This window comes from Oenanthe melanoleuca, chromosome 3 (assembly GCF_029582105.1).
Source record: "Oenanthe melanoleuca isolate GR-GAL-2019-014 chromosome 3, OMel1.0, whole genome shotgun sequence".
NCBI lineage: Eukaryota > Metazoa > Chordata > Aves > Passeriformes > Muscicapidae > Oenanthe > Oenanthe melanoleuca.
The window spans coordinates 34,193,089-34,216,077 of NC_079336.1; the positions used below are offsets into that span (position 1 = coordinate 34,193,089).

The window sequence follows — 22,989 nt, forward strand, 5'->3', positions numbered from 1 at the left end:
GCAATCTAACCTCTGCAGGGTTTGTGAGCCTTGGAAGCTGCAGCAGCACCCAGGCAAAGTGAGAGCAAACCTTGTGCTGTAGCACAGGACAGAAGTGGTCTGGCTATTTAAGGCATTTCAGCCAAATGTTATTTCCATTCAAGTTAGCAGGACTGCTTGGATTTAGCAGCAGCTGTGTGGGGCTTGGCTGCTGGCTGGGGTTAAACCACGACAGAGGAGTAAAGGAAAGCAATATAATCTATTGAAAATAAATAGCTCTTGACCAACTAATTGGATATTTTTAATGACCTTATAAATTTAACTGACATTGCAAGAATTTTAATCCTATGAAATAAAAATATTTAACACATCTCTCACAAAATCCTAATAACACAGGGGAGTAATATAAAATGTGACATATCATACCGATTGAGAAAGAATTGAGAGGAAGCACTGAAGACACAAAAATCTGCATGAGAGATGCAAGAGGAACAAATCTGATTTCAGCTCCCTTTCTCTCTCTGCTGAGTATAGATGAATCCTAGGAAATTACCTTGCTGTGCCATCACCTTTGAGAATACCCTGAGACAATTATGCCTTACACATTATGCAAATATGAAGTCACACCTCTTAGGCACAGAAGTGAAGAGCTGCCATGCAGAGGAGCAGGGATCCTGAAGGACTGCTCCAGTGAGCAACCAAGCCAACACAAACTACACAGTTTGATGTGCTGGCCCAGGCCCATCAATCCCCTTCCTTAATGCATGCAGAGAAGACTGAGCAGGGGATAGAGAAGTTATCATACCTCTCCTGGTGTGCACAAGTGTCAGATCGGGTTTGGCATTTGCACTGAAGCACTAAAAAGTCAGAAATGGTTGAGAGAACCGCCACAAGAATTGTACATGTAACAAGAACATAACAGCAGTGGAGGCAGGATTTTAATTAGAAAGAAATGATAAAAATCAAGACAGGCTTTTTAGTTCCTGAAAAGTGCCACCTAGACAGCTGCAACTTGAAAAAGGAAACTGCCTTACTACAATACAAGTCCAGGAGCTGATCCAAGTAGGTGGGCTACCAGCTGTAGGGTCATGCTGAATGATAAATTGTCAGGGAAGACTGCTGAAGATCTCTTGCACAACTTTTCATGCAGCTGCACTTAACACTGAATTGATAAGCTACATAACATTAGCCTGCCATAGAATATGTACTTCGGGCATTTTGGTTCAATTTGCAGCAAGATCAAATTGCATTTAAAAAGGACACAATGGACCATGGCCACCACTGGGCTGGGGGGCTTGTGCCTCAGAAAAATGTGGATCATTTTCTTGAAGGACTGCACAACAGTAATACTGAGGTATCCTTGTACTTTGCACTGGTACCACAATACCACTGGAAAGGCATCAAAAGCAGATACATCTTTAGGGAAAGTATTTTAAACCATTGACTTTATTAAAATACTTAATACATGGTTTTTAGAGGAATGTACTTACATTTTCTGGAAACTCCACTGAACCCAAATTTTAATAATATATTTAACAAATGACAAAACAGTGGATGAAATCATGCTGTACACCAAAGAGTAGACAAGTTAGGGTATTGTTTTTCATCCTCATCATTATTTTCCTGGCACAGACTCTTCTTTGCTTTTTAGCTTCAATCTCTTGAATATCTAGTAGCAGAGAAAGAAGTTTTGCGTTTCTCATGGCATTAAACCCATCTGGTCCAAGTGAAAGTCCATTTGTTTTCACCACCTTCATTCAAACCTTCCCCAGGAGCCTCCCCTTACAGAAAAGTAAAGGTGATTGACCTCTCTGAAAAACTACAGGTCACAGTGCAAGACAAGTTTGACAGTCAAATGTGAACATGGAGCTCTACCTTCTCAGAGTCATTACTCTTTCAAAATATCCATTTCAAACCAAGAGTGGGAAAAGACATTTGTCAAAATACAAGGGACAAAACATATACATTAGTGGAATGCACATGGAAGACAGCTTGCAGTGCTGCAGCTCTGAAGTAAAAGGTAAATCAGAAGCCAGGTCTTGCTGAAATACAAGATGTGAGAGCTGGGAAGGAGAAAGACAGAAATAACCTGGACGCGTTCTTAAAAAAATGAAATGTCCTAACCTCACAGAGAAGGCTGTAATTATCATACCACTGTAATTGCCATGAACCATGGAGAGCAGTGACAAAGTGTATGTTATGACAATCTCACTGACAAGTATAATCTGGGGGAAATTATTCATACCGAGCAAAGAAATAATTAACTGTGTTTCAATGCAAGATGCACAGAGGATGCATAGGTTTTCACATCAAATTAATAAGGCTCTTTTTAAGAGATCATTTTGCAACCTTGCATAGGTGATATTACATCTTTTCAATAGATAATGTGCAGAAACTATGTACAGTTGATAAAAGAACTTTGATGAAAGCGTTTTTTCCCCTCAAGTTTTACCATAGTATAAAAAGTAACATATATAACTCCTTCAGTTCTCTAAAACACATGTGGAACATCCCAGAAAGAGAAACAGGAACGCCATCTAAATGATGGTGTGTGCATTTATACAACAGGTTGAAATAACCAGAGAAGCCACCACAAAGCAAAGTCATAAAGTTTTCATATACAAAAAAAACCCACAAGAGTAAATTTTGTTTACAAACAAACATGAAAACTCATTTAAACAGAAATGTATTTTAGTTATAACAAATTAATGACCTTCACTAATCAGACTAGTGAATGGATGGATGACTCACACACTAAGTAAATGATAGAAAGAGCCAATTCAATCCCTGCTTGATAAATGGACAGTAAACTTTAAAATCTGCATTTGGTTTCCAATTAATCCCAGCTCAAAACAATTCCTCCCTTAGACAGCCAGACAGCAGCTTCTCAAAACTAATATTATGAACATCTGCCAGTCCGCTGCAACAAAAGCCATTAGGGCATCCATGTGCTTCTTCATTTGGTAAGAAAGAAAGTCAGCCAGAGGATGAGCACAGCGCCACAGGACAGCCAACCCCATCTTTTAAAACGAGTGTCCTGTTCCCTGGGACACTCATCCATCGCCCCAAAATGACTTACTTTTGCCCTGCAATTATGTAAATCAGGACACTTTCTGTCTGATGTGGCTCTCTTCCATTGAAACTACCTTCTCCTTTACACAGGAGTTGCCTGGAATTTGTTTTGATATTTTGTGCCTGGATGCAAAACTTCATTATCAGCGCTGCTTATTACTCTTGCATATCACAGTGATGTGTACTTTTTTGTAGTATTTACAATGGTATCACTGTGGAGAACTAAGCCCTGTACTAGAAACAGCCTCTTTAACAGAGACCTTAATACTAAGGATTTGGTACGTTTCTGATCTACAGATAAAAAGGCAAAGCTAAAATCAGCCCACTATACATTTGGCATTAGGTTCAAACATGGGGAAAAAGCAAACGTCCAGCACATTCCCTTGTTTCTGTGGGATGCTATTTACAGGAAGAATTCACTTTTTTAATATTTCAACAACAAAAACCCAGCTACTTTCAAAATTAGAGTAATCTAAGGCGGCTTAGTTTTTAATCCACAGAGAACACAAACAACATTGCTGTTTGCTGTTAAACACAAATCTCAGAAATGCAGGGAAACTATGATCTCTTATACTATGGGTGACAAATCACAGCCAGTTTAATAACAACAGTAAAAAAAACACTTCTGCTTTTTTTGAACACAGCTCCTAAAAAGTACAGCATCTCAGTATTTCCTCAGTTCCAGACTGCTGACATTATAAATTAAAGGTGAAAAGAGATCCATATATAAACAAGGCAGCTTTCCACTGACTTCATTGTACTTGGTTCTTGTCTAAACCTTTGGAACTTTAATCTTCAAATACCATAAGGTAAGGCTGAATTCATCAGTTACAAAACAACGTCCATTTGTATGTGGAATTCAGAAAAACAAAACAAAACAAAAACCAAACTCAAAACACACACACAAGTATGTAGAGCAATTCAGATGTCTCATTTCCCAGCCTTCACGCTTGCATGTCACCTTCTGCAGATCTGTACACACACAGACCCTCTGAGGCCAAGGCCCTATGTTATGGTACGAGGCCTTTTGGGCGGCGGGGGCGGCATGAGTTCAGTGTCAGGATCAAGGTGGTGCTTCCGCGTCTGTCCTTGGGAAGCTGCTGCACATCTGTCAATGAACTCAAACAGCATCTCCTTCGTCACTGGATTCTGGATGCTGTTGCAGACAGCTGGGAAGAAAGCACACATTGGCATGTAACTGAACTGATTTGTTCTAGTCGGCACTTCAATAACTTCACCCCCTCTTGGCAAAATAACAACATTCTCTGGCTCAAGTATGAAGCCTTAGACACACGCTTTGACAAGGTGGCTGTGTCTGGAGTCACGAATCTCTGCTCTGCCCCCCAGAGAGCCAAGCAATGCCGTGGGCCTCTACTCTCATGGGAGTGTCTCCTTCTAAAACAAACTAAAGGCACGTGTGTGTGTGTGTAAGGCTCCCTGAAGCAACTATAAAACCACCAGAACTGACATCCTGTTGAGGCAAGGAACAGCAACAAAGGCCTTATGAGATATGGCTTTGAAATTCACATCAAATCCAAATAGATGGAAACAAGGCTGGCTTCTAATATTGAAAATATCTGAATTATGATAACTTATTTTTTTCAACAGTAAGTACTATAAATACCCTAAACCTGCAATGCAGGTTTTTTTTTTTTTTTAACCCATATACCTTAATGGGGCAGAAAGACTCGACACCAAGCAAATGGCATGTCTAGAACACCAGACCATGTGACAGAGGAGCAGTCATGGTGCTGTGTGGTGGCCAAGGCACACATGCGTGGGCACTCTTGGGGTACTTAACACGACTCCCCAGATCACAGTTTGTAAGTCATGGCCCATGGGATTTTATGGAACAAATAAATATGCTCACTTCACTTTAAACAAATGAAATATTTTTTAATACTTTCCTATGTAACATTGCATTCCCCTAATTAATCCTCCTGAGAGACTTAGAGGAGAAAAAAAAAAAGAAAAAAGGAAGATGAAATTAAGTGTGAATCCTACAACTATCTTGGAAGAAAGCACAAAATTATCAGAGGATAATTGATAGCATGTAAGGGCTGGCCACAGTAAGGATGCAATTTCCATGCAAAACAATCTACTGACCCCCCTAGAGTACTAAACGTTAGAACTCTTTAAAATGTACTTGCATTGTTACAAATAACAGTGATTCTCAAAAGCATTCCTTTCTTTCCTGCAGAATACCAGAACCAAAGGATTACTTTACAATTAATAAAGCACTTTGCTATAATTATTTTTAATTATCTCACTATTTTTGGTGAAAAGGTGCTTTAGTAGTTGCACAGTATTTGACTTTAGGAGTTGGGAACAACTATGGTTACCAGTAATTTAGGAACAGAATTTGAGTCACATGATGACTGGTATAACTCACTATCAACTTTTGAGCGCTGCCTTAGCTTAGTCACTCAAAAAGACTTCCTGTTTTCAACTTGAAAGGCAACAAAGTCCAAAACCAAGATTCAGACAGATGCTTATTTTGTTAGGGAATGGGGAAAAATAAATAGCATTTTTCATCAAGAGAAAGCTAATAAGAGGAGAGAGCATCTAGAGAAAGAAGCCTCAAATGATAAAAAAAAAATCTCATTTTGGAGATTTTGAAAAATTATCAAAAGTGAAAACTCAAAGCCAAAAGAAAATTTTCTGTTCTGAAAATTCCTATAGAAAATTTGAAACAGATCTTTAAAATCATTCCTGCATTCTTTTAATTTTCATTTTTAGGAAGTTCACTGTGTTTTGGGAGAAAAAAGGTCAGGAATAACAAAACTGCTCTACAAATGGAAAAAAGAGAAGAGAAAAAGGACAAATACATATTCTTTTAAGAATGAAGGAAAGAAGAATATGCTATTTATTAAAAAAAGAAGAAAAAATGAAAACTCCTGGGAAAATTAACTACTGGAACACTAAGGTGAACCAGAGAATAAAAATTTAGGTCATGGTCACAAAGAGATGTCGTTTCATTTGTATGACTTTTGTGGTCCATTCCTCTCTCCTAACAGGACTGCTCAGCAAGTATTTCTCCTACATTCTGTGCTGGTTCCCAAAGGTGTCAACAGATTTATTATCTCCTGGCAAAATGACCACATTGTGTTTAGTCAAGAAAATCTACTCACTGCTCAGGCAGAAATACAAGTAGAAGGGTCTAGAGAAAATCCTACATCAGCCCTGGTAATTAGCATGGTCTTAAATGTGATTAAACTTATTTTGGCACTTAACGAAAGTCTGTTTCAATATGTTTATTGCTACTCAGCCTTGCACACATTTCTACAAACTCTTATACTTCATCTGAAAGTAAATAACATCCTTTAATTTACAATATTTGGCAATACTTTTTGGTGGAGGAACATAAGAGTCTCACAACTCTGCATGAATATATCCCCACCTTTCATTAGTTTCCCTGCTTCATTGTTTGTGTAGCTATCATTGAAACCCAAGATGACATTTTTCTCCTATTAATTTTCTACCCCATCTGCCAAATAATGTTTTTGGCATTTTAATGGATTTTTTGTTTAACTAATTCCACTCATAATGTGCCAGTTTGCATTACATCCCAGCAAGCCAACACAATGCTAGCCACCAATGTCAGCTGAAGCGATGCTAGTGTAAATAAAAACTTTCTTGGCTCTGACTTGAAAGGCATGTCCTGCCATTTAAAGTCATCTTTGCACAAGTGTTTGCATTCTGCAAAGACTTAGGCACTTGATTCTGTGTCACTTGTTAAATTCTGCATCAGAGTGTTGGTATGACTGACTTTATCAAATAACCCTGCAGCCAGAGGATTAATGTTATCTAAAAACTAGTGATGACATAAGCATTTGCAAGATGAGGCATTACTGTAATGAGCCAGGACTCAGACCAGAAATGAGAACAGAGTGCCTTTCTTGCTTAAAACAGAAGTAAAATATTAAAACTTTAGCTGAGAAACTTCTAGAGCAAATTGTTCTACTCACCCATGGCAGTGCTGTAGGCATTTGGAAAGCTTTTGTCTATCCTCTGTCTCATGAAGACCCAGCTGTTGTTCTCAAACTTGCACTCTATAATTTTGTTGTCATACTGTTTGAGTTCTTTTGTCACCTGCATAAAAAAAAATTGTTTAGGATAAACAGATTTTTTAATTCACAATTTTTTCTTTCTTTTAGGCATCAATAATAGAAGATCAAAAGATGCCCAACATTTTTCAGCAACATGCCTCCATCCTATAAAAAAAAAATTGCACAAAATATATCTCCATTTTACATATGGTCAGCTACTGAACATTTTAAAAATACTTTTCAAATTTGCTGTCAATATTCAGCAATTATATTATGCTAAAACATCAGCAGTGCTAGCAGAGGGGGGAAAGAAGCCACTTCTGGCCCAAATGCAAATAGGTTTCCATGGGAATAAACTGCTTCCAGTTTAAGTGCTACTGCCAGCCTAAGTGCACGAAATGTATTATCCATGTTTCATCAACCTTCTTTGTTGAAGGTCTCACAGCAAAATGTGAGATCTCAATACTGGAAAAAGCTTACAAAAAACCATTCCACTCTTTACATGACTGAGGTATTTTCTTTCCTTCTTTTTTTTTTCTTCATTTGTCTTTAAAAATTAAGACTGTAACTTCAAAATAATGCAGATTTACAAATGACATATATTCTAAATCTCCTTCAGGCCTCTCTTTATTGATTCATAGATTTGCCAGCAGCCAATATCCTGAGCTATTTGTCTTTCTATTTGGCAATGCCGTGTGGTTTGGAAATGTAGTTTATATGCATTGGACTTCATAGTTGTTTTGGCTACTTCATCCTATGCATCCTAATCTATGATACAATGCAAAAATTTTCATGTAACCATGGTAACCTGAGAACCTTATCTAACACTTTAACAATTTTACCCATATACTACACTTTGTTCCAAAGAGCCTCTTCAGCAGTATAAAGCTGTATTTAACTGCTAGCTGCTGTGTTTAGTTGCTATAGTTTACCAATAAAAAGCTGTACAAGGTAATGTAACACTTTGGATTCAGGATCTTATGCATAAGCGCTCTCATAAAAGGGAGATGGTTATTGCAATTCATTAGCATAATTTTTCACCTCTGTTGTCTACTTGATCCTGAGCAGTGACATGGGAATTTACTACTGTCAGAGAGATGCAGATTTAAAAAAGGCCATAGCTGTCTCCAGACAACTTAATAGCACATACAGTGGAAAAACCCATGAACCCCTTTTCCATTAACTCCCAGAAAAAGACAATTAATTAAGGAGGTGGTCCTGAGCATGGATCAAGTCCTCCTATACTGCACAGTACAAGATTTGATAAAAAGAATCCTAACATTGTTGGTATTTAATCTGAATACTTGTGTTTGCTCCTGGATAAGCATCCCTAGGATTCTACTTGTCAAGTGAACATGGCATTTTAAGAAAATTTTGTAAAACTCGCTTACAATTGAGTCCTGCTGTAGGACTGACAGAGTTTGAGCCAAGTTTTCATGTCACACACTATTCTTTATCCATTCCAGCACCTGCAAAGAGTTTTTTTCTTCAAATCATTTACTTCTTAAGTGAAGTTTGTGTCTTCTGTTAATCATTAGATAACTCAGATTAGCAATCTATTCCATTGCAGAATGCTCTGCACAGCACTGCACTTCTTCCATCCACACTGAAAAGCTACATGCAGTCCAGAGGTTTGACTGACACATGTTTTTGGATGCATTATATTTCATTAGGTGTATGCAGGAAAACACAACATCCTTTTCCAGCATACTATGGATACATAAACCCAGGAAGAAACTCCTAGCTGTGCAGTGCCTTGGGAAGGTATATTAGTTTGAAAACAGCTGCCTAGTGGAAGTGGGGGCAGCAGGGGGTATGGCCACGTCTGATTTTCTGCCAAAGCAGGCAAACATTAGATCACCTAACAGAGAAGGAAATGTATAAAATTGCAGGTAATGACTTCAACTAACCACCTACCTCATAAGGTTTTCTCATGGCTTATCATTCTTCTAGTGTTCAGATGCTCAGAATAGCAATAAATTAGATGGTAGCTTTATCTGACTGCAGCAATTAAGCAATATTATTAATTACCGAGAGACTTGCTTGGCCATTCATTAGCAATCTGGAAGATGGATCTTTCCACAAAATATGAACACCTGCCAAAGCATTGACTTAAATGAATTTTCCTATTAGAAAACTGGTGATCACAGCCTTTAACAATTGTAAGTTGTAGTAATTACTCTACAAAGGAAGAAATACAGCACCTACTCTTCCCTGTACTTTGTTAAGTGACCCTAGTCTTACAAAGGTACTTATTCTAATATAAAAGAACCTTTTAGCAACTGCTGGCCATTTGATTAAAACTACAAGTATTCTGAGCAAAACACACTTTCAGTATTAAAAGCACTCTTCCACTACTGCATCTTAGTAGACTTCTAAATGGGCATTTTTTATACAAAGGACTGAACAAGGCTGCAGTGATTCTTGTATCCATAATTCACACCATCTATCTACCTATCATGCACATGCTACTTTCTCATATTTCAGATTTAAAGTGGGACAGGGAAACTATCAAACTTAACTGTCTAGAAATTCCTTCCCTTTGGGAATTAATTCTGATCTCTTCAGCACATTGTCTTCTTGATTCTCCCTTTGCAGTGTGTTCATCCCTCCTTCTTCCCTTTAAATATTACAGTCCATAGCAGTATTCAAATAATGCACCATCACTTCTCTTCCTGAGAGGTACTTCTAGCTTCTAGTGCTTCACAGAAGGTCAGTTAGGAATGATGGCAGTTCTCAGCCAAAATGCTTATCCTCAGTGCTGGTACAGTGCCAGTGCTCCTGCCATAGTGTGGATGAAAGGCCTTGAACCAGCATTCAGCAATTTCAAGACGGAAACTCCCACCACACTAAGAACTCCATGGAGCCTGCCTTAATTAAATATTTATTCCTTATCCTATTTTCGGACAGCCAGTCAGAATTAGAATCCCAAAGGATCACGGGACTGTCAGAGGTGGTGTGCATCAGAACAGTAGCACCAGTAGCACTGGTCTGGGCAACAACTGTGTCCTGGGCAAGGACAAACACCAACTTGTACACTTATTTATTTTCAAGAGGAATGAAATTGTTCAGCAGCAGCAATTTTCAGTGTTCCTGCCCATACTTGATCTGATTATCAGAAACCAGCCTATCTGCCCAACAGAAATAATTGCCAAAAACACAGAGGAGCATTCTTTTGGAAGCTGATTCACTACATTACAGCTAGTCTGCAAGGTGTGATTGGAAAAAAGTGGGCTTGAACTGCATCCCCATTTCAGCAATAGTTCATTATCAAATCAGACTGATGTAATACAAGACCACTGCCTAAGAATGTCAGATTACATGATTATATCTTCCCCTCCCTGCTGAGAAAGGCTTCCCTCACGCTCATCATCTGGGCTATTCACTGGGAAGAACTCCAGTGGCATAAGCTTATTTCTTTTTCTAAAAATTAAGATAGCTAACTCTTAAGAAATCTCTCATTTTCAAGGTTCCTTCTATGCCCTATGTTCTGAAAGAAAGGAAAAACATATTTAAAAAATTTAAAATATCTAACCCATTTCAAATTTTCTTGCCTGGCTGAATACAGAGTCATTTTGAGATGAGCAACATGCAGCCACAGTTTATGTTAAATCAGAGCAAAATGTGAAAAAAACCCTAATATATCCAGCTGAGAAAGAGAATAAACCATTTAAATTGAGTGTAGCTAGCTTCAGTCTCATGAAGATGCCTTTACTATCTCTGCTGACTACCAAAAGCAGCCAATGCTTTTCTGGGTCTCTCCACAGGGCACCTGACTGTCAGACTGGTCCATCATTCCACTCAAACATTAGTCTCATCACCCTTAAACCCAAAGCAGAATGAAATTCCTGGGCAAGTTCCTACTCTACATAAGAGGCACTAACAATGCAAATTTAGATCTTAAGGTAATTAAGTTAATATTTCAGAAAGTGTGTCTACAATGGACAGGCTTAAACTTTACAAATGCATCTACTTTTCCCATTTTCAAATTCTTTAGAAAGAAAAAAGGAGGTAAGCCTTTAGATAAATGGAGACTTGGCTGAAAGAAGTCTTATGTTTCCATGTGCATGCTTTTTTTCAAAGTAATTGAAATTATTTCAGTTTAGTAAATAATCCCCTTTAAAGAAAGTGATGTTTGTAAGCAAAATCTTAAAACATTCCATTTAAAATTCTTTCTCTCTTTGAATGCCTTTTTGCTGCACTTTCCCCCCATTACCAAACACAGATAGAAAAACATTCTTCAATCCACCCTTTTCTATTCTTACTCCATACCCCTAGTCAATCAGCCAATTTTTAAGGTCCCAGAAGAAAAGATCATAATAGTAGATGCAGAAAACCTTCACTTCCATGAGAGAAAAATGAGCAAAAGAAGCTGTTGAAAACTCACAAAATTAAAAACATCTTAATTTTCAAATATAGAATGAAAAAGTAAAAGGAACATAAAGGCAAGATAGATTCTAAATGCAATGGGTTTCTATTTTCTAAGAAGAATTTGCCTTTTTATAGCTAGCATGAGCAATGATGGCATTTCGTTTTGATATCTTCAAACACAAAAACTGTTTGTTTTCTTTTTTTAAACACAAGTACCAGTGCCTAGAGGTGAGAAAAGTTTAGAGTTGCTACATAAGGCTCAGAAAGCAATTCTTCCTCTTACTGGTATCACAACTACATTTTCTCCATTAGGATACAATTCCACAGTTAAAGTGAACAAACAAGTGAAAGAGTCACATGCCAAAATAAATCATCAGCTGTGTGGTCATGAAGGAGAAACCTTTTGGTTGCTTCCTAGTCTCCCACTGCAGAAGAACTGGAGACCCATACCTCACTGAGGAGGTTACCCTGCAAAAATAAATCATATTTTTGTAAGAACTGTCCAAACCCACAACATGAGTGAGCTCATGTGAGGGTATTGGGATATATTCAGCCACAAATGACAGTCTAGTAAATAAAACCTCTATGGCAAAAGACCATATCTCAAATTCCAATTTCTGCATTAGTCTCCAATGTTGTGGGCTGTGACTGCCCACAACTGCAAAGTACAATAGACTTTATTTCCAAACTTCTGCCCACTGGTACTGTGACTCCACAGTATTAGGACAACATCTGAAGATCAGCGAGATACAATCACAACAGTCAAGGAACAGAAAGAAGAATTACATGGGAATTTGAGGAAACAAAAAGGGGTCAAGACTTCCTGAAGGAATAAGATGGAGACAGAAAAAATAAAGAAGCAGCAGTAACAAAACAAAAACAACTTCTGAAGATAGAAAGATAAGCCCAACTCAAAGCAATATCTTTTTAAAGACCAAACACTTACAGGTGAGGAACTCCAAGGACATTCACATCAAACCAAGGCAATAGAGAGTAAATGAGGTGTGAGAAAAACAGATCCTTTGAAAGCACTCTTACATGTGATTGCTGGTGAGGTCATGAATATAAGAAATTAGACTGATTTGAGTGAGAACATATGAGACAGTCAGCAGACATGAAGTTAATAGAGCACCTGGCACTTAAAGGGCACAGTCCATCACCTAACACAAATCTCAAGCTGTTCATTCAGTGCTTCTTTCTAACTCTTGGACTGTTTATTCAAATGCTTCTGAAGAACTTTTTTCCCCATTCACATAAAGTACCTCATGATTTTCACAGTCAAACTTCTCAAAGAATAAAAAATTTACAAGATGGTTACTAAAAGCCTGTTCACATAAATGGTGTACACTCAACCACGTGAATACTGTCTGCTGGAAAAAGTTCATCAGTTAATCTGCTTTGCATTTTTACTCAAGCCCAAACAGATTCTGTAATGCAGCTTAATATCTATTTCTTTATACGATTCAAGAGATTATTTTATCAAACCATAAATTTCTTGCTAAACTAGACATACCAATTGTGTTTCTTGTTTAAGGAATGTATTACCCAACAAATGGTTATCAGCTTGGGTAAACACAATGCAGTTGAGATGGTTATTTAACATTAATAAAGCCTTCTAAGTGCAGCTATGCTGCTTCTTATGTACACAGGAAATGGAAATGCTCCAATTTTGAGATGTCATTCCTGAAAAGGAGTATTAAGAAATATAAAACTTCAGCCTTTTTATTCATGCCTCATCAAACCACAATGTTAGCACCAAGCACCGTAGAACCACAGAAAAAGCAAAAAAGAAAAATCATGTTTCCAAATAACAAGAATGAGGCTTTTTAAAATTGTGGATTTTTTTTGTTTGTCTTTGATTTCCAGTGTCTAGCACTCTCAGTTCATGATTTAGTCTTTCTTTTTAACACAAAGTATTTTCTCAAAGAATCTCTCATTCTTACATACAGTAATTAAAAATATTGATACTGTTTTCTGATACATATAATGGGTTGGAGTCCTGGGGTTTTCCTGGCAAGTGACATATGGAAACATCAGAAATAAAATGCCTTCCTCTTATCAGTGCTATTATAAGTTTAATGGCTTTCAGTGCCAGCTGGAAATAGGTTTTTTAATGTATCCTGGAAGGTCTCCTGCACACCTGACTTTGCAACAGCATTTGTACTATCTGTAAGACACCAGTGTTTTCCTAGTTTTTGCTTTTGATTCTCAGAGGAACACATTGGTACCTATGACAAAGCAGGTAACTGGTAACTGCTTAGATCAAGATGTGGAAATAAACGTGTGTTTGCACAAATGTTTTGCTCAATGTCACTCTTTTATATTTTATTTTTTTATTACTTTTATATGTCTCATTTTACCCAATGGTCAAGTCATTTGCCATGGCAAACTAATAAACTCTGGTCATTGTAACTCAGGCACCTACATTACTCAAAGAGCAGCTGACCTTCCTGCTAGACACTGCCATCTCCACCTAACTCCTGAGAGTACTCTAATGCTTTAAAAAATCCTATTTTCTTTAATCATCATCAAGGATGAGATGCAGAGATTTGGTTGTCCATACACATCTTGAACAGTTAAATGAAACAAAGTAATAAATTATTGTCCCCCTAGATCAATATCCCTTGCCCCTGCACTCTATCATCACAGGTCTCTGGATTAAAGGGAAAAAATCTGTACATCTCCTGTAAAAACTGAGAAACAGAAGAATTCTGTGCTGAGGATTCATGAACTTGGCATAGCTCTGCTGTGACGAGTTCTTAAAGTGTTATTGAAAAAGCAGCTCATATAATTCTGACCCTCAGCATGCTGATGAAAGAGCAAGAAACTCTCAGGGGAACTGCAGAAACACCCAGGCATTAAGAGAGCAGCAATAGAGCTCTCAAAGCAAGCTGCCAGTGTGACCTTACTGCAGAGAGGATTTGTGTTTGGTGTAGAGCTTCACCTGCTCTACAGCTCATGAATTTATAGGAAGAGGTAGAAACAATGCTCTGCAAGCACCTGGGGTAACCTTGCAGAGGCCAAAGATGACCACCTTGCTTTTGGCACATCATAAATAACTGTGCTAATAATAATAATCCCTGCAGTCAGTACTGAAACTTGAAAGTGTTTAAATTCCAAAGAAAAACAGGCAGATACAAGCATAGTAGTAAAATGCTGCAGCAAACTGCAGAACTGTTCAGCAGGTTTTGCAAAAAACAAACAAACAAACAAAATCCTTTCAGTGAAGGACAAGGAATTCACAAGAGGTTTCTGAAAGAAAAAGCCACCCCATCATAAAGGCAAGCAAATGCATGAGGAGGAAGAGAACAAGGATATACAGTGCAATCTGGCAAAAACAAGATGAAATAATAATATAGAAATTATTCTGTGAGAAAACATTTCACTCACAGCCTGATACATTTTGAGGACTGTACCTCTACTTGCCATGAGCAAGCTTGTGAAAGCCAGTCTTAACCCTCATTTGTGCTTTGTTCACCCAGACTGCTTTTGCAAAAGGGAGCCTGCCCCAAACAGGGGGTGCTGCATAATGAGACACAAAGATCCAGGAGATAAGAGTTATACATTACTAGTAAAGAATATAGTTGGAAAACACACTTAGCTCATTCATAAATTATTAATTTCTTAAGGCTTATTATTCTCAGTTTGCAAATGAGGAAGAAAGAGATAGTTTACAGCCATACCACAGGGAAAGCATTTACCCCCCATTAGGTTCTCTAAACCCAATCTTAATTACCCTCAGGTACTTACACTCACGCTACCAAGAAATCTTGTGACACAGGGCAGCAGAAATCTTGTTAATAATTTATCAAGAGAAACCCAAACAGGTCTTACAAAGACAAAACAATGCTATCACTATTTTATAATCACTTTGGCAACACTATTCCTACACCTCAAAATAAATGAAAGAGAACTTAGATGATTGTGTCAGAATAGGATGAGGAATTTTTCTGACATTTGCTGCCTTTCACATGCTGGAATTCACCTTGAATAGGATGGATTTCCAGATCAGTGTTTGTGCTGCTCTAGATTTTATAGGGTACTTTCTCATATTACTGTTTTTCATCTGTTCTCTGGACCTAAGCTCTTGCTATTGTAGAAGACTAGGCTAATCTTGTTTTACCTGTACTTCTTATACCACACAAGGGATTCTGTCACTTGCTGTCACACAGCCAGGGATGGGTTAGAGGGAGACTCCACAGGGCTGGGCTATCAGGAGCTTCCCAGCAACCTTCCTATGGAAGGAAAAACTACTTTTAAAAGAAGTTCAGACACTATCTGATCACTATTTATGTTAGATTCAGCTCTACAAGCTCTTATCCTTGTTAGTTATCTGCCTTTGAGCAGCTTCAGAAGATCCATGAGCCCATACTAGTGTCAGCAGGATTAGGCCCCAAACCTAATTCTCATTATTCCTTACCTAGCTTCTGAAATGTTCCTAGAAACCATGGGTTTATACTCTTTCAGAAAGATGCCAAATCATACCAGGATACACCAAAAAAAATTTAAATAGAATCTGAAGTATCAAGTAAGTCTTTTAAACCCACTTTTACGCATAACAACACACAGCTTACTAACTACAGCCATCAAGAATCATATTCTTTTCTGCCATTTAGAACCCAAACAACCACTTCCTTAAAGTTTTTTCCCCATAAATCAAAATTCACCACTGAGAACAACTGCATCAACACTCAAAGGAAATTTGTTTGCCATGTTAAATTGAGCTTCAAAGGCATGAACTGAACATACATTTGTGATCACAAGTAATGCTTCTTCTTATATCCATTCAAAGTGTTTACCTTATTACAGCTTATTATAAATGTACTGTCTAAAATGCAGCAGCATGACTGCTCCATTTCCAGGCCCTAATTTTATGATAATCATATGTAATATATTCATATGTCTAGTTCACTGCCTAACAAAGCCCAAACTGGTTTCTTAGCAGATTTGCTTCCCCCATGGTTCAAATTTCTTTGCCTCAGAATGTTACTGAAAAACAACATTAAGAAAGATATAATCAAAATTTTACTTTGTACTTTGCACTCTAGTAGGCAAACAAAGGAATATATCATTGGAGGCTGAATTTGGCATACTGACTTTATCAAATACTGGTATCTAAGTGATATGTAAATTATTAAACATGCTATGCAAGCATTATTAGAAAAATGGGGGTAGGGAGCAAGATTATAAATTTATAAATACTTTCAACATCTAGAAACTCTATTAATACTTGAAAACATTGAGATTGTACAGAGAGAATGTGCAGATAAACTAAGACCAGAAACAGCAAATTGCTTTTAATCTCCCATATTTAATGTTTAACTTTTTGTGTAGAACATATTTACAAAAAATAGTACCTTTTTCCTTCATAAATTTCAGAGGCAATTCCTAGTTACTCACAAATCTGACACTAGAACATAGAGAGATTTACAGCACTTGTAGGAAATAGAAATTCTTTTGATACCTATCTACTCAATTAGACTGAATAGTTTGGCATTAGCCAAGTCTCCTAAGAACCAAAGGGTTGAGCCAGAGAGCTCAGTCTTGCTCATCCTAGCTTTTACATGGTACATGTAATAGTTTTTCTAGAAGAATGTCAAATCTTGAAATCAGAGAAGTCTCTTACAGCAGAATAACATCTTATTTTCTAATGAAATTTTCAGGTTTTGTATTTGTATTTGTGCTGGTTTTGGCTGGAGTAGCATTAATCTCCTTCACAGTGGCTGGTATTGGGCTGTGTTTGGGATTTGTGTTGAACACAGGGTTGATACTATAGAGATGTTTTTGTTATTGCTGAGCAGGGCTGACACAGAGCCAAGGCCTTTCCTGATTTTTGTACTGCCAGGCTGGGGGAGATTGGGAGGAGACACAGCCAGGACAGGTGACTCCAGTTGAGCAAAGGGACATTCCAGACCATGGAACATCGTGCTCAGTTTGTCAGGCAGGGGCAGAAGGAGGAAGGGGAGGATGTTTGCAGTGATGGTGTTTGTCTGCCGAGTCACTGCTGGGTGTGGTGGGTTCCTGCTCTCCTGGGGATGGCTGAGCACCCCCTGCCCATGGGTAGCAGGGAATTCATCCCTTGCTTTGCTTTGTGCACACTTCTGCTTTCCCTATGGAACTGCCTTGATCTCAGCTTGTGAGTTTCCTACCTTTACCTTTCCGATTGTCTCCCTGATGCTGCTGTGGGGGAATGAGAGAGCGATTGAGTAGTGTTTGGCTGCTGGATGGACTTAAACCATTACAATAATAAAGCACAAACCATTATTTTTGTAATTCATGACAAAAAATGTCAAACTACAATAATTTTTAAAACTCTGCCATTTTGAGGGGACATTCTTACACCTGATTGCTGAGGTTGGACTTCACAACCCTGCTGATTCCACCTTTATTTTTGTAAATAATGAGGTTTTAATAGGATAAGTTTTAGGTGATTGTTAGAACCACTTGAATGAGGAAGCTGATAACTGCCTTGATGAAACACTGCAATAATATACAACACAAAGCCAAGAGAAGACAAACAGTGATAACAACACAACAAAAACAATCTCAGCAGTGCTATGACATCAAAATAATAAAGGAAAGGTGTTGGGAAAAAAGCTGCAAAAGTCATGTTAGGGATTTTTCATCCTTTTAAGATTTCAATTAGAAGGAAAATAATCTTTTTCTTCCCATTACAGATAATACACCACAACAAAAAGATTAATAGCTGCTGACTTAACGCAGACTTTCAAAAATTAGCTTTGATCAAAGGAAGTGCTGTAGTGTAAGTCAACTGCCCTAACCCACTTCTCATCTTCCTTTATAGCATTGAGCTGGCATGAACTCCCTCCCCTTTCTTGAATGGTTTCCTTTAAACTTCAAAGCCTAACTGGCTTTGAGGCTTAAGACACAGAAAGCTTTTTCCTTCTTCTTCAAAAGCAATTAATGACATGATGTATAATCTGACCTACAATCTAGTATCTAAGCACACAGGTCTTCTTGATCATTGTGGGGCTACAGAATGTAGGAGGCTCGACAGAGAAGTTAATCGTGGCTCAGTAACTGCAAATGGTTTTAGGGTGCCTGCCAGCTGATGAGGTCAGTCTGCTGAAAGAAAGGTAAGCAAGGGCTAATCTATCAATGGCACAAATTTGTCGATAAATGAGGCTATAGAGGGACTTTTACTGCTCTACCTTTCATTGCAAGCTCCTCTTCCCTTTCCAAGCATCGTTATTAATGAGTCTGCAGAGTTCGGAAGCCAGATTTACCAGGACACCACAGTAATGGATGTGGGGTGGGGCAACACAGACTGCAGTAATTACAAGGCAGAGGAATGGACAGTATTCATGGACTTTCAAGGGTCACAGCTGGCTACACCAAATATAATGGATTTTGCAAGATGTGGTCGGAGAAAGCTATAAACTTCTTGGTCTGTTTGGGCTGAAGTGTTTCCAGCCAAATGAATAAGGACTACATCTGAGTTTTTGTTTTACTATCAGCTAAAAGGGATTGCAACTTTGAATGGTGAGTGCTGATAACAGGAAATAATTAATGGTTTAATAGCTGGTCCTGCCAAAGCCCTGAAAGATAGGAAATCTGGGAAAGCCCACTGTACATGAGCACAGCTTTCATGGCTTTGTCCATATATTTTGTTATTATATGTGGGATCAACAACAAAATAAGCGAGCAACAACATTTAGTCTTCATTCTTATTTCATGAAATGACTTCACCCACTTGGTCAGCAATAGCTAAGGAAGCAAAGCTAACGAAAGTCTCCTGAGTCTTCTAACCATATGACATCTCCAAGAAAACCCTTGTCATATAGCTGTCCCCCACAAAGATCTCTGCACAGGCCAATTCTTCAATTCCACAGAATCCTGAGCTTAATTTGAGTGCTCTGCTCAAGTGCTAAACTTGTGTTTGAGCTGCTGTCCTCTCCTACCTAAGGCCAGGGACCAAAATAGCCTTAGTTCGCTAACAAATGCAGCTAAAAATATTTGTTTTGCTTTTCACATGATGTAATAGTATTTCAAGTAAGATCATAAGCCGTTTCTAGAGACAGCCAGTGACACTAACAATTCCATCCAGGAAAAAAAAAATCCTTAAAGGCTCTCTTCCCTAGAAAAACAGAGACAGGAAAAGAGAAAGAAAAACGTGGTAACAGCAATGGCAAGTCTGTAAAACTGCTATCCAATAACCTCAAAGTGCATTCTTATATACTTGTAATACGTATAAGTAACTTGTAATGTTAAACTCATTTCATTAGCACACTATAGATAAAACAGCTTTATGTACATAATTCTGCAGTTGAGAAGTACAAAGTAAAAGGGAGTTGATTTGTCAGGCAAGAGCACACACAGTGGGGAAATGCATGAAAGTCTTGGTTTGTAGTTTCCTGCTATAACTACTAGCACTAATTACTAATTAGTAATTAGTTAGTACAGATTTTTCCTTAAAGTTCTGAATGAAATATTAACAAGGTAGTAATTAAGTAATTCAAAGTCTGTTTGCTTTAGTGTTTGCACTAACTTCAGTATTGTAAATCCAAAACCTGACTCACTGATCTATAAATGTCCTTCTAAATTAATCAGAGACATCCTTTGCTTTCCTTCTATTGAAGTTAAAGTATTCTAAACCCCTTTCTATGCATTAATGGTACCCAAAGTGTAACACGTGGAAAGAGAATGTAATGATGTAGTAAACTGCAATAATTGTACCTTGCATTATTTTCTAAAGGAACAAAACCACTATTGTCTCTAATCCTGCTTTTGTATGTTCCTTTACATTGCTTCTACTACAGATCAGCTTCTTCCCTACACCCCAGAAAGGTTTAAAAGAAATGCTACAACATGTAGTTAATCTGCTCCTGCAACGATCACCAATCAAGCATGGCTAACCATGACCCACTAATGAAATGAAGCAGAAGCTGGGCTGCACTTGTGTGTATTTCTGTTAAATTACACCTGGGTAGGTTAATGTACAAGACTAATGGGGCATTTTATTTCTTGTGTGGTGCATAAGGAACATGCAGGCAATGGGCAGCTCCTCAAGGCAGTGAGGATCAAGGTCAGTATTAACCACCTCTGCAAGGACCAAGAGGTTCAAGAGCTCTGTTTGGCTAGAGCATCACTGCCTCCCACTTAAAGCACCATCAGGGTCTTGGCTGACCCAGTGAGAGTCCATGGATGGCTTCTGCACAGTTAAGTGAGACAACTGGCTTTCAGCAGACCCCAGGTCATTAATTCTGTTCTGAAACAATGCTGACTTCACTACTTCATGCACGAAAAACAGAGAAAAATCTCACATCATTGCCATACAGAATCCAGCATGGCATCTCATGAATCTACCACTGAGGACATGCTCAAATATTTTTTATTACAACACATTAAGCTGAAATCAATAGATTCATTTACTGAAATGGATTTAGTACTTCAGCTAACCAAGGGAAAGTAACACTTTTTAAAAAGAAGTGACATTTCATTATAGCATTTGGTAGTAAACTCACTGGCAGAAATTTTTCTGTATACCAATTAAACACTAACTCACTGAAGTTAGTAACATAAAAAGCAATACTGCGTATTTACAGTTCCCTTCCCAGTAAATGAAAACATCTACAGTGCTTGGCAATTCATATAAAGTCTCTGCACAATGGTTCTAACAATGCTGCCACATCTCTGATCTTTTCAAATATTTCTAAACTATTTTCCCAAAGTTATAATATGCTATTGTCTCTACAATCAACCTTTTTTTCATTTGGAGAGAAGTAGAAGTGGCATTTTGAAAATTTCAATCTGCTGAAATACAATAGCACCACTGAGTTCTGCTGTTCTTCACTTTTATTCTCACTTGATGCTAGAAAGAGAAAACCGCAGTGGTTTTACTACTGCCAAATAAAAAGTACATGAATAATGGTTTTGTTGACCATTACATAACAAGATACTGCATCACTTTTAGTCAATTGAGTTTTAATATGTATTTCTCTCTCAAATGTGAAACTTTACCAATATTATTTACTATAATCCTTCTAGAAAACTGCCAAGGAAAGGTATATGTGACCCTTGCAATGAGAACTGTGAAACCATATTTGATGAAGAAATAATTTAAATATTTTACTGTAAATTGTACAAATACAGAAATAAATTAAGAATTCGGGAAAAAAATAATCTTACTTGATTTACTGTCTATGTACAGCTTCATTTTCCCCTAGAATTACTGTTTTGTTGATATCAAGGACATTTTTAAAGTGTATAGGTGCTATTTATCATTTCATTGGATAGATCAGCATCCTTCTATTTTTTCTCTTATGAAATCTCATCTTTTTCCTACAGGCCAGTCTTTCATGGGCATAATCTAGTTTAGTTACAACTTCCTCCTTGTTTGCTAACCTTCTCTAAGAGACACCAATTTTCTCATCAGAGCTCTAACAGACTCTAAGCTTGCAGGACTTACCTCGTTTTGAAGACTTTTATTTTAGGATAGAAACAGTGGAAAAAATGGATATCTGAGAATCAATTACCAGTAGCTGAAGTGACAATCAAGCTACAGGACTTGTCTGTGGGGAATACTTTACTGGAAGTGCTCACTTCCAGCTAAACCAGCTGTACAATAAGAATGTGGTTTTTCTCCAGCCTTTAATCTCGTACTTAGAAGAGAGAAAGGCAAGATGAGTATTTGCACCACTATATTAGTTACCTAAAATTTAGGAACTAGTTCCTGTATGTAATCCACAGGGAGAGACTGGCACCTCTAGAAAGTGATTTGAAAGATCAACTTGAGACAACCATCATGCACTTTTCTTAGAGGATCCCTGACTCACCCTTGGATTCAACTGTTTTCCTCCATACAAGGAGCCTGCAGGGTCTATGGTGGCTGAAATTAGATCATGTGACCTTCTTTATAGGTATTCTAATTAGACAGGATATTATCTACAATCCCGTTTTCTTTCAAAGCTGATATCCTGCATAATTATCTCATTTGATATTTCTTCTACCTCTGTGTTATTGTTTGCAATCCTATTCTTTTTCATTTATCTAAATTTAATCTGCATTTGCCTTTTACTAGCCCTAAACCAGCACAGTACCTCTCAATACGATAATTTTTGCCATCAACTTCTTTTTCTCCAATGTTATCGGTATCTGACATTTAAAATATTTCTCATTCATGATATTCACTATTCATTTTACGTATACTATAAAGAAAGGTCTCAGAAACAATTTCCTAGTCAAAGAATTTCCCTATTATACCATCTCTCACCCTTTGCAACTTCAACGTCTTGATTTATTCATGAGTAATTTATTTTAAAGACATTATCATCTGCATTTCGCAAAGGTACTACAAGTTCAAGCTCATTTATCAAGTTCAACCTCATTTGTTCAGTTCAGATTCAAAATAATTCACCTCTAAAAAGCTTAATAAATTTAGATACTCTCTGCCTATAAACTGTACAGTAACAATTTGCTTTCTTTTCCCCCCTCAAGCCAGATCTTGGCTGATGTTCCAATTCTTTAAAACAATAAACAACTAAGAAAAAGTAAAAAA

The 22,989-nt window shown here is 37.6% G+C and overlaps 1 protein-coding gene across 1 annotated transcript in view; it reads right to left on the reverse strand.

Annotated features, from left to right (window-relative positions):
• Positions 1-1,407: 1,407 nt before the first annotated feature.
• The window catches only part of RNGTT (RNA guanylyltransferase and 5'-phosphatase), a 167,373-nt gene continuing 145,791 nt past the window's right edge, over positions 1,408-22,989 (reverse strand). Inside the window, exons 15-16 of the mRNA XM_056486456.1 lie at positions 7,020-7,143; positions 1,408-4,220 (exon numbers count right to left, since the gene is read on the reverse strand). Of these exons, the coding sequence (XP_056342431.1) occupies positions 4,057-4,220; positions 7,020-7,143 (288 nt within the window). The 3' untranslated portion in view covers positions 1,408-4,056. The remainder of the gene's footprint in view (positions 4,221-7,019; positions 7,144-22,989) is intronic.